General features: G+C 41.5%; 1 protein-coding gene across 2 annotated transcripts in view; it reads left to right on the top strand.

The window, feature by feature from the left end:
* LOC125466439 (tumor necrosis factor receptor superfamily member 16-like) overlaps positions 1 to 14,087 on the top strand; it is a 168,266-nt gene that overhangs the window by 47,448 nt on the left and 106,731 nt on the right. For both annotated transcript variants that reach the window (XM_048560929.2, XM_048560928.2), the window contains exon 3: positions 11,048 to 11,413. In XM_048560929.2, the coding sequence (XP_048416886.1) occupies positions 11,048 to 11,413 (366 nt within the window). The remainder of the gene's footprint in view (positions 1 to 11,047; positions 11,414 to 14,087) is intronic.

Below are 14,087 nucleotides of genomic sequence, written 5' to 3'. Positions count from 1 at the left end.
TGCCAGCAAGGCTTTGTGCTGGGAGAGCAATTCTGTTAAATTGCTCCAAGTTTGTCATTCCTTTTAGTTACCCTGAAACAAATTGTTTCAGAATGTTTTAAAATGGTAAGACAGTAGGAAATGTTAGCATTCTGAGAGACCTGGGGGCTCCACTATATGAAACACAATGTTGAAGTCACAGCCAGGTGCAGCAAGCAGTTAGGAAAGCAAGTGGCATGGTAGTCTTTATCACAAAAACTTTGAAGTACATCTCTAAAGAATTCTTCTTGCTGTGTTAAAATGGGAGGCACAGTGGTTCAGAGGTTAGCACTGCCACCTCACAGCAACAGTGAGCCAGCTTTGATTCCAGCCTTAGTTGAGTGTCCAACTGTGGAGTTTGCACATTCTTCCCACATTTGTGGGGTTTTCTGCTGGGTCCTCCAGTTTCCTACCACAGTCCAGAGATAATAAAGTGTGAAGCTGGATGGACACAGCAGGCCAAGCAGCATCTCAGGAGCACAAAAGCTGATGCTTCAGGCCTAGAGTCTAGGCCCGAAACGACAACTTTTGTGCTCCTGAGATGCTGCTTGGCCTGCTGTGTTCATCCAGCTTCACACTTTATTATCTTGGATTCTCCAGCATCTGCAGTTCCCATTATCACAGTCCAGAGATATGCAGGTTAGGTGGATTAGCTGTGCTAAAAGTAGGGTTATGGAAATGAGAAGCATTGAGTTTAGGAGGTATGCTTTTTGGTGGTTTGGTATGGGCCCAATGAACTCTTTCTGTTCTGAATGGATTCTATGATTTTATAAGTCTGTGATGAGAACCCATCTGGAGTACAGTTTTGAATACTTTATCAAAAGAAGGAGGTACTTACCTTAGATTGGGGCAGGAGATTCATCTAATAAAGAGAGATTCAGTTGTCTGGACCTAGTATTCCTTAAATTCAGAAGAATGAGAGAAGATTCCATTAAAACACATTCAATTCTTGAGGTGTTTGTTCTGATAGAAGTGGGAGGGTGTGTCCCTTGGTTACAGTATCTGGAACTAGGTATATTAAAATAAGGAGTTGCCAATGGAGGAAAAATTCTTTCACTCAAAAGGTTGTGAATCTTTGGAACTCTCTAAGCCAGTGAGAGCAGAGATGCTTAACCATTGAGAATACCTAAGGCTGGGATGGATACTTTGGTGATTAAGGGTAATAGAGATAGGGCAAGAAGATGGAGTTGACATAAGAGCTCATCCAGGATCTTATTGAATGACAGAGGGGGTTCAAAATACAAAACAGCCTACTCTAGGTTTAAATAGTATCAGAGATAATGGGAACTGCAGATGCTGGAGATTCCAAGATAATAAAATGTGAGGCTGGATGAACACAGCAGGCCAAGCAGCATCTCAGGAGCACAAAAGCTGACGTTTCGGGCCTAGACCCTTCATCAGAGAGCTCTCTGATGAAGGGCCTAGGCCCGAAACGTCAGCTTTTGTGCTCCTGAGATGCTGCTTGGCCTGCTGTGTTCATCCAGCCTCACATTTTATTATCTACTCTAGGTTTTACATCTTGTGTTCTAAAGCCAGTGATTTAAAGGTTAGCTTGAATAAAGCACTGTAGACAATGACAATGTGTTTGAGCTGAACCAAATCTATACCTGGAGCTTTTGATGGTCAATTCAGATGCCGGTAACAGATAAAAAGACTGATTTTTTGATCTCTTTGCAATGAATAACCTTTCCCACAGGGCTTCAAGGAAGGAAGTGATTATCTCTGCAACAAAGAGCTTTGGCTTCCCAACTGAGGGAATCCCATAGCCCTAAAATGAATTCAAGAATTAGGGTAATGTAGGGAACTCCATCAACTAAAGATTCTTTTGGGGGTGGGGCGGGGTGGGGGGGGTGGAGCTGGTGGTGCTAGGGCAACCCAAAGGATGAGGTGGCTCTTTCACTTTGAAACCTGCTCGGACAGCCTGAAGGCATTGGATCAACTGGCTGTTCTCTTCTAGCAACTACCAGAAAGTTTTAACACCCACAGCCAGGTGTACGAATACAAGCCATGTTACTGACAAGCAGTGGTTTAAAATAATTTCTGCACATCATATTTCATTATTGTTTCTCAGTCAAACAGGTTTTTACCCCCTATTTTAATACATCAGAATATTTATAGCTCTGGAATCCTTTGTCTCCACGCACCAGACTCCCATTCATTGGTCTATAATCCATAAACCCCTTTCTGCGATAAAGGTCAAGACGATAATTAGCATCTCATAGAATTCTACAATAATCCAGTGATAGAAGAAGAGCATCTAGATAACCCCACTCCTTTGCTCTTTGCCTGTATACCTGCAAATACTTATTCAGTACCCTTTTGAAGGCTACTAGGCATATTTATTTAAAAATTGGCTCTTTTAATCTAAAAGGACGTTAGCTCATACTTAGAACCAGATTAACTGAACAGAAACATATTTCAATGAAAGCAACATGTTGCAGCTGCTTGAGATATGAGAAAGAAACAGGAAGTACTCAGAAAACCTAGTTGGTTCAGCAGAACTTTAGTTTTATTTTATTCATGGGATGTTAACATCACTGGCTTGGCCACCATTTATTACTCATCCCTAGCTGCCCTGAGAAGGTGGTGGTGGGCTGCTTTTTCAACCCGCTGCAGTCAATTAACTGTGGGTAAATCCACAATGGTAGTAGGGAGGGAGTTCCAAGATTTTGACCTAGCAGAACTGAATAAAGTCTGATATATTTGCAAGTGAAGATGGTCAATGGCTTGATGCACAAAATATTCCCATGTATCCATTACCCTTGTCCTTCTGGATGGCAGTGGTCCTGGATTTAGAGTGTGCTGTCTACAGAGTTTTGGCAAATTTCTTTAGTATGTCTTGGAGATGGTACATACTGCTGCTGCTAGTGTTGATGGCGAGGGAGTGAATGCTTGTGCATGTGGTGTCAAACAAGCAGGCTGCTTTTTCCTGGAAGGTTCACGCTTCTTGAGTGTTGTGAGAACTGCGCCCGTCCAGGCAAGTGGGGAATATTCTTTCAAACTCCTGACTTGTATGCAAAATTTGGGGAGTCAGGAGGTGAGTTACTCACTGAAGTATTCTGTGTCTCTGACCTGTCTTTTGTCACCATATTAAATATGGCTAATCCTGTTCAGTTTCTATTCAATGGTAAGTTCAAGGATATGGGTCATGGGGGATTTCCGTGATAGTAAGGCCTGTGATGCTAAGGGTAATGGTTAGATTCTCTCTTGCTGGTGATGGTCATTGCCTGGCACTTGGGTGCCATGAATGTTACACACCAAATGTCATCCCAAGTTTGGATAGAATATTGAATTAGAGGATCAACCATGATCATTTTGAATGATGGAGCAGACTGGAAGGGCTGAATGACATACTCCTGCACCTAATTTTTATGTTTCTATGGATATTGTCCAGGTCTCGCTGCATTATGCATGGACTACTTCAGCATTTTATAAATTCTGAATGGAGCTGTACGTTGCACAATCAGCATACATCCCCATTTCTGACCTTATGATAGAGGGAAGGTCATGGTGAAGCAGCTGAAGATGTTCAGGCCAAAATCACTATCCTGAGGGACTCCAACTCCAGATATCCTGGAGCTGAGATGACTGATCTCCAATGACCACAGCCATCTTCCTTAATTCTAGATAAGACGCCAACCAGCAGAGAATTTTCCTCCGATCCTCAATGTTGGGTGGTTTCCAGCATTATGACTGTACTGGGAGAGCTTAGCTGGCAGTATGGCGAGTTATAGAGCACAGATCTTCAGTATTGTTGCCAGAACGTTGTCAGCTCACATAGCCCTTGTAGTATCCACTGCTTCCAGCAGTTTCTTGACATCATGTGGAGCAAATAAAATTGGCTTAACACTGGCATCTATGATTCTGGCCCACTGGAAGAGGCTGCGATGGATCATCCACTTAGCTCTTCTGGCAGAAGATCGTTGCTAATGCTTAAGCTTTGTCTTATGTAACACCATACTAGGCTGCAGTTATTTAGGATTGGGATGTTTGTGTAGCCTTCTTCTCCAGTGAAATTGTTTAATTGACCATCACTATTTATGACTAGCTGTGGTAGGACTGCAGAGCTTAGACCTGATCATGGAATTGCCTAGCTCTGCCTATCACATGCTGCTAAAGCTGTTTGGCACAACTAGCTCTGTTTGGTTGCTTCCCCAGGTTGACACCTCATTTTTAGATCTGCCTGGTACTGCTCCTGGCATGCCTGCCTGCACTCTTCATTGAACCAGGGTTTTATGCCTAGCTTGATAGTTATGGTAGAGTGGGGATATGCTATGAGGTTTCAGATTGCACTGGAGTATGATTCTGCTGCTAATAGCTCTCAGTGCATCATGGAAACCCAGTCTTGAGTTGCTAGATCTGTTTGAGGTCAATTGCATTTAACAAGGTGGTGGAGGGTATCCTCAGCGTGAAACCAAGACTTTGTCTCCACAAGCACTATGCCTTGGTGATTTTTACTAATGCTGTCACGGACAGGTGCATCTACGGTGGGCAGATTGGTGAGGATAAAGTCAAGCATATTTTTCTCACTTGTTAGTTTCCCCACAACCTGCCTTAGACCACCAGACATCTAGACTTGAAATGCTGGCTTGCCCTCTCTCTACGGATGCTGATTCATCTGCTGAGATTTCCAGCATTTTTTGTTTTCAACAGATACGGGCAATAATTTGCTCCTAACAGCTATGTCCTTTCAGACTCAAGCAGCTCAGTCGTGGTACTGATGAACCTTTCCTGGTAGTGGACATTGAAGTTCCCAATCCAGAGCACATTCTCCACCCTTGTCACCCTTGGTGCTGCCTCCAAGTGCTCTTAAATATGGAAGACCTCTGAATCATCATTTGAGGGAAAACCATACATAATAACCAGCAGGGGATTTCCTTACCCTTGCTTGACATAATGCAATGTGGCTTTATGATGTCCGGAGTCAATTTTGATGATTCCTAGGACTTCCCTCCTGACCACATACCACTGTGATGACACCTCTGCTGGGTCTGTCCTGCCAGTGGGACACAACATAAACAAGGATGGTGATGACCAGGTTCTGGGATATTGTTTATTTCTATGAGTATGACTGCCAGGCTTTTGCATGACCAGTCTGTGAGAGACCTATCCCAATTTTGGCACAAGCCACCAAATGTTAGTAAGGAGAATTTTGCGGGATTGTCAGGGCTGTGTGCACCTTTCCCATTTCTTGCACCTTAGTTGATGTCAAGTGATCTTGTTCAATCTTCAACCCTTTTTCTCCTTTTCTACTGGTTGATACAACTGACTAGCTTGCTAGGCTATTTTAGAGGCAGTTCAGAATCAACAATATTGCTGTGGGTCTGGAATCAGATATAAGCCAGATCAGGTAAAGACAGGAGTTTCCTTCTCTTAGGGGCATTAGTGATCCAGGTGGGTTTTATGACAACTGGCAATGATTACATGGGCATCATCAGAGTTTTCAGATGTCTAATCTAAGTGGAAAGTGAAAAAATTAACAAAGAGTCCGATCTGACTCTTCTTTGGAATCTTTTCTGTTTTTATTCCAACCACATTCATTTTGAACGTTGGTGTGACCAAATTTGAATGATGCTGTAAGTTCTTTAGATAGATTTAAACTTGATGCTCTGGTGTAAACTGACTCTGCCAATCAGCTGCTTATTATGTAATGTACAGTCAGTCCTCACCTCCAGTTACCCCCTCAATTGATGCATTGAACATCTGCGCCCTCTTCTCCTCTTTAATGTTTAAGCTTCCGCCCACCTCATCGTTAGACCTGGGTGATATGTTTCATTTTATGGGTCTGATTAAATTCTATCAAAATGTGTTTTATATTTCAGTATGTAATGCCACTTTTTCTGTAAAACGACAGAATCATGGAATCTATATCATCTGAATTCATTCCATTGGTGTGACTTTAGAAGTCAAAATTGAGAAGCTTGTGAACAGCCTTTTCAAACTGTCAATTTCCATCCTATATAAGTTCTCTGAAATAGTTTAGAAGTCAAATGTCAGGAGACATTTATACACGAGCCTCTGGCAGTAGCACCACGAGAACAAATGTAATGTAACCTAAAAGTAAAAGAACTTGTTTTGCGACAAATAAGTGTCGGTCCACAAAGCCACGGGACAATTGTTCAACATGTTAGCTGAATACCCTCTTTCAGTTTTAGCATTTATTCTAAAGCACTAATTTCACTGTGAAAACAAGAGAAGTAGCAAAATAATTCACATATTAGTGCCTACAATTATCTCTACCCTGAGGTAGCTTTAGATTTTCAGTGAAACAGCCATTTTTGTTGGCCTACCTTAAGCTCCAAGCTAAAAGCTGCAATTATTTTGAAGATTATCTTCAATAATTAAAATGATCTTCTGTCACAAAATGCATAAGGAATAAGCAAATAGAATATTTGGCAACCAGTTTAATGGTTTTACTCTAGTATTTTTGATATCATAAATCTCAAAAAGCTAAAGCAGCTTATAAAACAATTTTACATGCCCTAATTTACTCAGCAGTTGACCATTAAGTTATTTGCATTGACATCCATAAAATGCACCACAATGAACTCTTGGCATTGGCTTTCAAATATAATAAAAACTTTTAAAGTAATTTATTTCCTGATGGGTATCAGCCAAAAGCAATACAAGACTCACTAGCTAATTCTGTTGCTGGATTTCATTTTGAGTTAACAACAGTATGTTCTAAATTGTGAGGAGGAATCTTGTGGACGTAATGGTGTCTCTCCTACAATGTGGGGAGATGGTGAGCAACCCCTGCCAATTCTAAGGAAATCCCGTAGAACCAGGAATTAATCAGGCAGGGGAAAGGCCACCATGGACAAGGATTGATCAAGATTGCAAGAGTGGAGGTCCTTCTAACCAAAAGCTACTGGTAGTGAGGGTCTAGACCCGAAACATCAGCTTCTGTGCTCCTGAGATGCTGCTTGGCCTGCTGTGTTCATCCAGCTCCACACTTTGTTATCTTGGATTCTCCAGCATCTGCAGTTCCCAGTATCACTGGTAGTCAGAGGCTGGTACTTCAGTTGCTCAGTAGTGGCACAGGGGAGGCAAAGGTTCCTGTAGGATAGACAATCATGAGAGGCCAAGGATCCTAGAGTGATTCAGGCTGCAGCTAAACAATAGCTGAAAAGTTTTTCAGTCTAAACTTTGTGAGAGGGGATTCACAGAAAGATCAGAGGCTGTGGCTCTTACTGAGCCCCCTTTCTCTGATACTGGACCCCCTGAGCAAGTACTGAGGAACAACTCCTCCTAGGAAGAGGAAATGATAACTAGCCTGCATGACATTACTTGCATGATAGATGGCAAAAGGTCCAATTGGAGCTAGATTGATACTAGTGGGGGTGGGATAGAACCCTTCAGCGGTGATTAATTGTCTGCTCAAATGCCTCAATTGTTGGTGGGTTGATAGGTTGATGAAGGGCCTTTCTGTTCCGGGATAGACGTGAGAAAGCAGTGGGGTAATCAACCCACAATTCCTGCCTGAAGAAATGTCCTTCCCAACCTCCAAACATGCTAACAGAGGGGATAGAAGATCACTCTCACTGTTTAGCCAGCTTTCATGCTAAAATGTTCTTACAACTTCTGATTTGATTGCATTTTAGTTTCAGTGTTTTCTAAATAAATAAAGTTTTCTGAAGAATGGTGCAGACTTAGAACAGTAGGCTGCAATGAATTGCCCTATTTTTGATAACTATAAGGCTGACACAATCTCCCGCAAGGTTTAATCACTAGATATCTGTCTGACTCGGTGAAAAGGCCTTTAGGTTTGTAAACCAGGGTCTTATGATGTACATGATGCTTGAGTGCTCAAATCTCTTGGAATGTATTCAGATGGAATTGGCTACGTTAGCTTTTGGGGCAAGTAGCGATTGAACTTTCCATTCAGGGATAAATTTCACCTGGTCTTCAAGGTGGGTTGTATTTCAGCAAGAGTTAATATTTCTTTAATTTTGCTTTGAATAAAGCTCACAGTGTACAATAGATCCTTGAAACCACTAATGATATTCCAAATTGGAGGGAAAAATGTCCACAAATCTCCTTCTCCTTACATGACACATTATGTATGGGTCAGGGGGGAGTAGGTAATCTTGTGGCAAAACCTGAAAATGAATGTTGCTGGATACAATTAATAAGATTTCTGTCTAGCCATAATATAAAAAAAACCTGTTCCTTAAGGAGGAAAAAGGCGGAATAACTTCAGTTTCACGGAACCTTGCCATTCAGACCAATTTGATTTCATGTTTCTGCTCCACAAGAATCTCCCCGTATAAAACTATATTCTTGTATTCCTTTCCCTCTTGTGTGCTTGTCTAATTTCCCTGTGAATACATCCAAGTTATTCACCTTACCATGAAATCCCGAATTCCACATTTTAGGAGACTTTGGATAAAGAAAAATGACTTCCCTGTATTCCCTGATTCAAGCCAATTAGCTATTCAGCACAGTGTATTGGGTACTGGCTTTCATGTCTTGTTTCAGATCCAGCTTAGACTCAAGAGATAGAAACTTTCTGCTTTGGTAATGTGATAATGGGAACTGCAGATGCTGGAGAATCCAAGATAACAAAGTGTGAAGCTGGATGAACACAGCAGGCCAAGCAGCATCTCAGGAGCAAAAAAGCTGACGTTTCGTGCCTAGACCCCTCATCAGAGGAGGTCTGATGAAGGGTCTAGGCCCGAACATCAGCTTTTGTGCTCCTGAGATGCTGCTTGGCCTGCTGTGTTCATCCAGCTTCACACTTTGTTATCTCAACTTTCTGCTTTGACTGCTTTTTAAGATCTTTTGTAAGTTTCAGAGATTCTCATGTCCAATAATTATTCTTTTGTGCAATTCAAGGATGTCACAGGGTAAATTAGCTATAGCAATGAGTAACAAATTTTTCCAAACGCTAAATTAGAATTTCAGAGAGGAAAGGATGGTCTCAAACATCGACAAATATATCCATATAATTTGCTGAATTGTCATTCTGATTTTCTAAAATTGTTCATTCATGGCATTTGGCATATCGGCTTGACAGGCATTTATTTCCCATCTCTAATTACTCAGAGGTCAATTAAGAGGCAACCACAATGGTGTGGGAATGTAGTCATATGTAGGTCAGACCAGGTAAGGATGGCAGTTGCCTTCCCTAAAGTACAATAATGAAACAGATACAGCAAACAACAGAAATTACACAATCATCGTTAGGATTACGTAAAAAAATTCCATACTTTTAAATTGAATTGAAATATCACCATTGGTCCAGTGGGATTCAAATTGATGCTTCCAGAATATTATCCGGGAACTCTGGATTACTAATTCAGTGACATTGCCACCATGCCTCTGCCATCTTCCTCTTTAGATTGTAGATTGAATTGTAGTCATCAACATTTTCCAGCCTCTGTGTATTTGCAAAGTAAGCGTCCACTGCTGGTCAGATTATCAGCTGACACAAAGTTGCCCCATCTAGAAATGAGTCAACTCAGATGCACGCTGGTATTACAGGATTTTCAATGAAACACGTTGAAAACTGCACTGCATCCATTGTACCCGGTGTGGCTTCCTCTACATTGGGGAAACCAAGCGGAGGCTTGGGGACCGCTTTGCAGGACACCTCCGCTCGGTTCGCAATAAACAACTGCACCTCCCAGTCGCAAGCCATTTCCACTCCCCCTCCCATTCTTTAGATGACACGTCCATCATGGGCCTCCTGCAGTGCCACAATGATGCCACCTGAAGGTTGCAGGAACAGCAACTCATATTCCGCTTGGGAACCCTACAGCCCAATGGTATCAATGTGGATTTCACCAGCTTCAAAATCTCCCCTTCCCCCACCGCATCCCAAAACCAGCCCAGCTCTTCCCCTCCACCCACTGCATCCCAAAACCAGTCCAACCTGTCTCTGCCTCCCTAACCTGTTCTTCTTCTCACCCATCCCTTCCTCCCACCCCAAGCCGCACCTCCATCTCCTACCTACTAACCTCATCCCACCTCCTTGACCTGTCCGTCTTCCCTGGACTGACCTATCCCCTCCCCACCTCCCCACCTATACTCTCCTCTCCACCTATCTTCTTTTCTCTCCATCTTCGGTCCGCCTCCCCCTCTCTCCCTATTTATTCCAGAACCCTGACCCCATCCCCCTCTCTGATGAAGGGTCTAAGCCCAAAACGTCAGATTTTGTACTCCTGAGATGCTGCTGGGCCTGCTGTGTTCATCCAGCCTCACATTTTATTATCTCAGAATCTTGTGCATAGTTGTTGTGTTGCAACATCTCCGATTGGGAATGCTGCTCTCTCTCTCTCCCTGCCTAGGGCAAAAGTGTAACCTGCATGAGACAAGGCTGTGAATCAGAAGTATGTATCTTGGGAGAAAGATTTACAATTGAAGAGTAAGCTGTACAGATCTCCAAATAGGAGACTATTTGGTTCAACTGTTAGCTAATATGTTGCTGGTATATTAAAATCTCACCTAACTGCCTTGTTTTCACCCCAACATTCTGTATCCTTTTTTAGTTTAAATGTTAATTAACTCTTCTTTTAAATACTGTATACTCAAAAACTGCGAATGTTCAATTAACTATGGCCTAATCATTGTTTTGTGCAGGTTTATCATTACCTCTTTTTTTTGTACTCCAGGCCTCCACTTACAAAGGTCAATATATTATACGGCTTGATCCATCTGCATTCACAAATTCATCAAGTTTTGTATTTGAACCACTGGGTTACCCTTACATGAACATGTTTCTCCTACATGTTTAGGGAGGGCTTGCATATTGTTGATCTTTTAAATGTATCACTGTAAACATCTCCTTCCTACATTTCATCCGCCATCTCTCTGCCCATTTGTTGTTTGGTCCATTTGCTCACCAAGTTTGGTATCTTGATGTAGGAGAACAATAAAGAGTTTGCTGTAAAATATACACCTGTTGCTAACTGGTTTAAGGTGTTGCAAAGTGCCTGTTTTGGAAATAAATACCGACGTAAGGAGCATGAAAAATGAAGACAACACATTCTTTCACTTATTTACTTTTGCTTTTCTCTTATCCTAGGTGTTGCTTATTCAGATATTTCAAGCCACACTGAACCCTGCAAACCTTGCACAGAATGTTTAGGTACAAGAACCATTGCAATCCCTTGTATGGATAACTTTGATACATCCTGCATTTGCATGGACGGCTACTATGAGGATCCTGATAATGTGGGCGGAGAGTGCCTTAAGTGTGATCTTTGTGAAGAGGGATATGGGGTACTGCAACTGTGTACTGATAAACAGAATACCATCTGTGAGAAATGCCCTCTGGAAACCTATTCTGACCAAAAGAGCAGTGCTGATCCTTGTCTCCCCTGCACAATCTGTGAAGAGAATGAAATGCTGAGTTCAGAATGCACGCCTATCAAAGATGCATCATGCACCAGTAAGTCAAGTTTCTATTTTATCATATGTGTCATTCACTGGAAATTTTTTAAATGATGGGCTGGATTTTGTGATCAGCAGTAGTTAAATGTCAAGAGCCATTCATTGCAATTACACTTGTCTACAGTGGTTCTATGAACTTTTACAGTGGAATTTCCAGTAATTACAAAACCATTTCAACACCATGCCCTTTACAGAGGATCAGGAACCTGTGTAACAGGGCAGCAACTTTATATCTCTTTATCCAATCAGTTAATATGAGGCACACAGCCTGAAGCAGGCGATATCTATTAGAATGGTTAACTCAGTGTCAGTATGTGAAATTAAGACAGAGATGTAAATGGAATGAAAAGGCAAAAGAAAATATTTAAGGAAAAAATTGACAAGTGTTTTAAAATCACAATTGTTAAGAATGAGACTTTGAACTAATTTTCATTTTCAGAGAGGTTGTGTGACAGTTATTAGGATCTGTGAAATCTTTAACAATTACCTGGCACAAGATTGGACGAGTTGGAATGGTTTCTGTATTTTTATGCCTCTCCAGTTCATGATTGTCATCCTTCCTTGTATTACAATGCTGAACTTCTTGTTGAGATATTGGTGCAGTACAGTACAGCTTCTGGATGAGCAAGGCAACTAGTTACTTCCTGGTTGAACTGGGCATGTGTAGGCACCAGGAGGTGTTAGCCAATGTGGAGTTTAATAATGGTCGGTCATGGGCTAACTGGTATTTTAACTGAAATTATTATTGTACAAGGGTGTGAAAGGAATAATGATGTGGACTGCATGAAGCACCATCCAATAGGATATTGCCTGTGGACCCTGGTTGATGGTTATCTTTTGGACCTCAATAGAATAAGACCTAACATTGAAATCATCCTCATAGTATTTGCAACAGTGTCTATAATATCAATGTAACATTATTTATATAAATAGTTGATATCAAGATATAAACTAATCTTATTTAAGACCAGAGCCTTTTCTCTGTAAACCACAAGGTGGTTTTCCTTTATTATACCAGACCTAACAGACCCTGTACATCTCCACCAGGAAAGAGAATGGTGGTGGCAACTCTACAAGCTGTGCCCGAAATAACTCCAGAGGCTAGTATCCTGTCACCCAAGACATTGTGAAGGTCCTTGACACTGATCCAACTTCATCAGAGCCAAATGTCAGAGTGAACAGAACCTCTGAAACTCCTGTTTATATCTGTTGGCCAGGGCTTCCTGACTGGACTGGCTTAGCAGTCCCAATCAGGGAGCTCCTATTCTCTGAGATCCACCTGGCTGACCTCATTCCTATCGCTACGGTATCTACCTGAGGAGAGGATTAAAAATGGCAGGGCTATAATGATAGGGAATTCAATAGTAAAAGGGAACGTACAGGCATTTCTGCAGTAAAAGAGACGAAACAGCAAAAAGGGATGGAATGTTGACTGTCTAGTCCCAGGGCCAATGATGCTTCAGAATGACTGAAGCGGAGAGGAGACGGTGAAAAACCAGTTGTTACTGATGTATATCAGTGCCATTGATAAATGTTAAAGAAGGCATGAAGACCTACAAACAGAATAGAGGGAAGTAAGTTTAAAAAGTAGGACCTTAAAGACCACATCCTCTGGACTACTACTCATGCTTCATGCTAGTGAGAGTAAAAGTAACAGGCTATAGTAGATGAAGACATGGCTGGAGAAATGGTGTCGGAAAGAGGCATTCAAACTCCTAGGCCTTTAGAATCAGTTCTGGGGATGATAGCCCTGGTGCAAACAGGCAGGACTAAAACCACTATCATGCAGAAGAGGGGTAGCGGAGGGGTTGCTGTTTGCTGGGATTGTCAGAGACCATGTAAACTAGAATGGCTGGAAAATGGCGACCTGAGAAGGGAGACAGATGAAGGAGAAACAGGGATAGAAACAAAAGATAAAAAAGTAAAAAGCAACGGTGGAAGACAGAAAAAACAAGGGCAAAAAAACAAATGGAGTATTGTGTAAACTAAAGTTAAGATTGCTCATAAGGTTAAAAAGGAAATTCTAAAGGCCTCATTGTCTTAAAGTACAGAGCATTCACAATAAGTTAGATGAATTAGCAGCACAAATAAAAATAAACAGTTATGATATAGCTGCGATTGCAAATACATGACTGTGTAGTGACCAAGGAGGGGAACTGAACATCCAGGGGTATTCATTATTCAGAAAAGAAGGGAAAGTGGGTGAAGTAGCGTTGTTAGTGGAGGAAGAAATTGCAGTAGTGAGGAAGCATACTGGCTTAGCAAATCATGATGTGAAATCTGTATAGGTGGAGATAAGAAATACCAAGGAATAGAAAATGTTGTTTTGGGTTGTCAGTAAGCTCTCAAACAATAGTGGAGGTGTAATGGACAGCACTGAATAAGAAACCAGATGCATACAATAGGTATACAACAGTAATTGTGGGTGATTTTAATTTATAGGTAGCTTAGATAAGCCAAACTAGCAATGGTATTGCGGAGGAAGATTCCATAGAATGTTTATGTGATTTTCTTTTTAATACATTGAGGAACCAGAGAACAGGTAGGGTAGTGTGCAATGAGAAAGGATTAATTAACAGTCTTGCTGAGTACAGTCCCTTAGGAAGGAATGGTCATAATATAGTAGTATTCTTCAATAAGATAGAGAGAAAAGGTGATTCTGCAATGAGGTT

Source organism: Stegostoma tigrinum, chromosome 31 (genome assembly GCF_030684315.1).
Source record: "Stegostoma tigrinum isolate sSteTig4 chromosome 31, sSteTig4.hap1, whole genome shotgun sequence".
NCBI classification, from domain to species: Eukaryota; Metazoa; Chordata; class Chondrichthyes; order Orectolobiformes; family Stegostomatidae; genus Stegostoma; species Stegostoma tigrinum.
The sequence above is the reverse complement of the archived record's forward strand: the minus strand, read 5'-3'. Positions and strand labels throughout refer to the sequence as shown.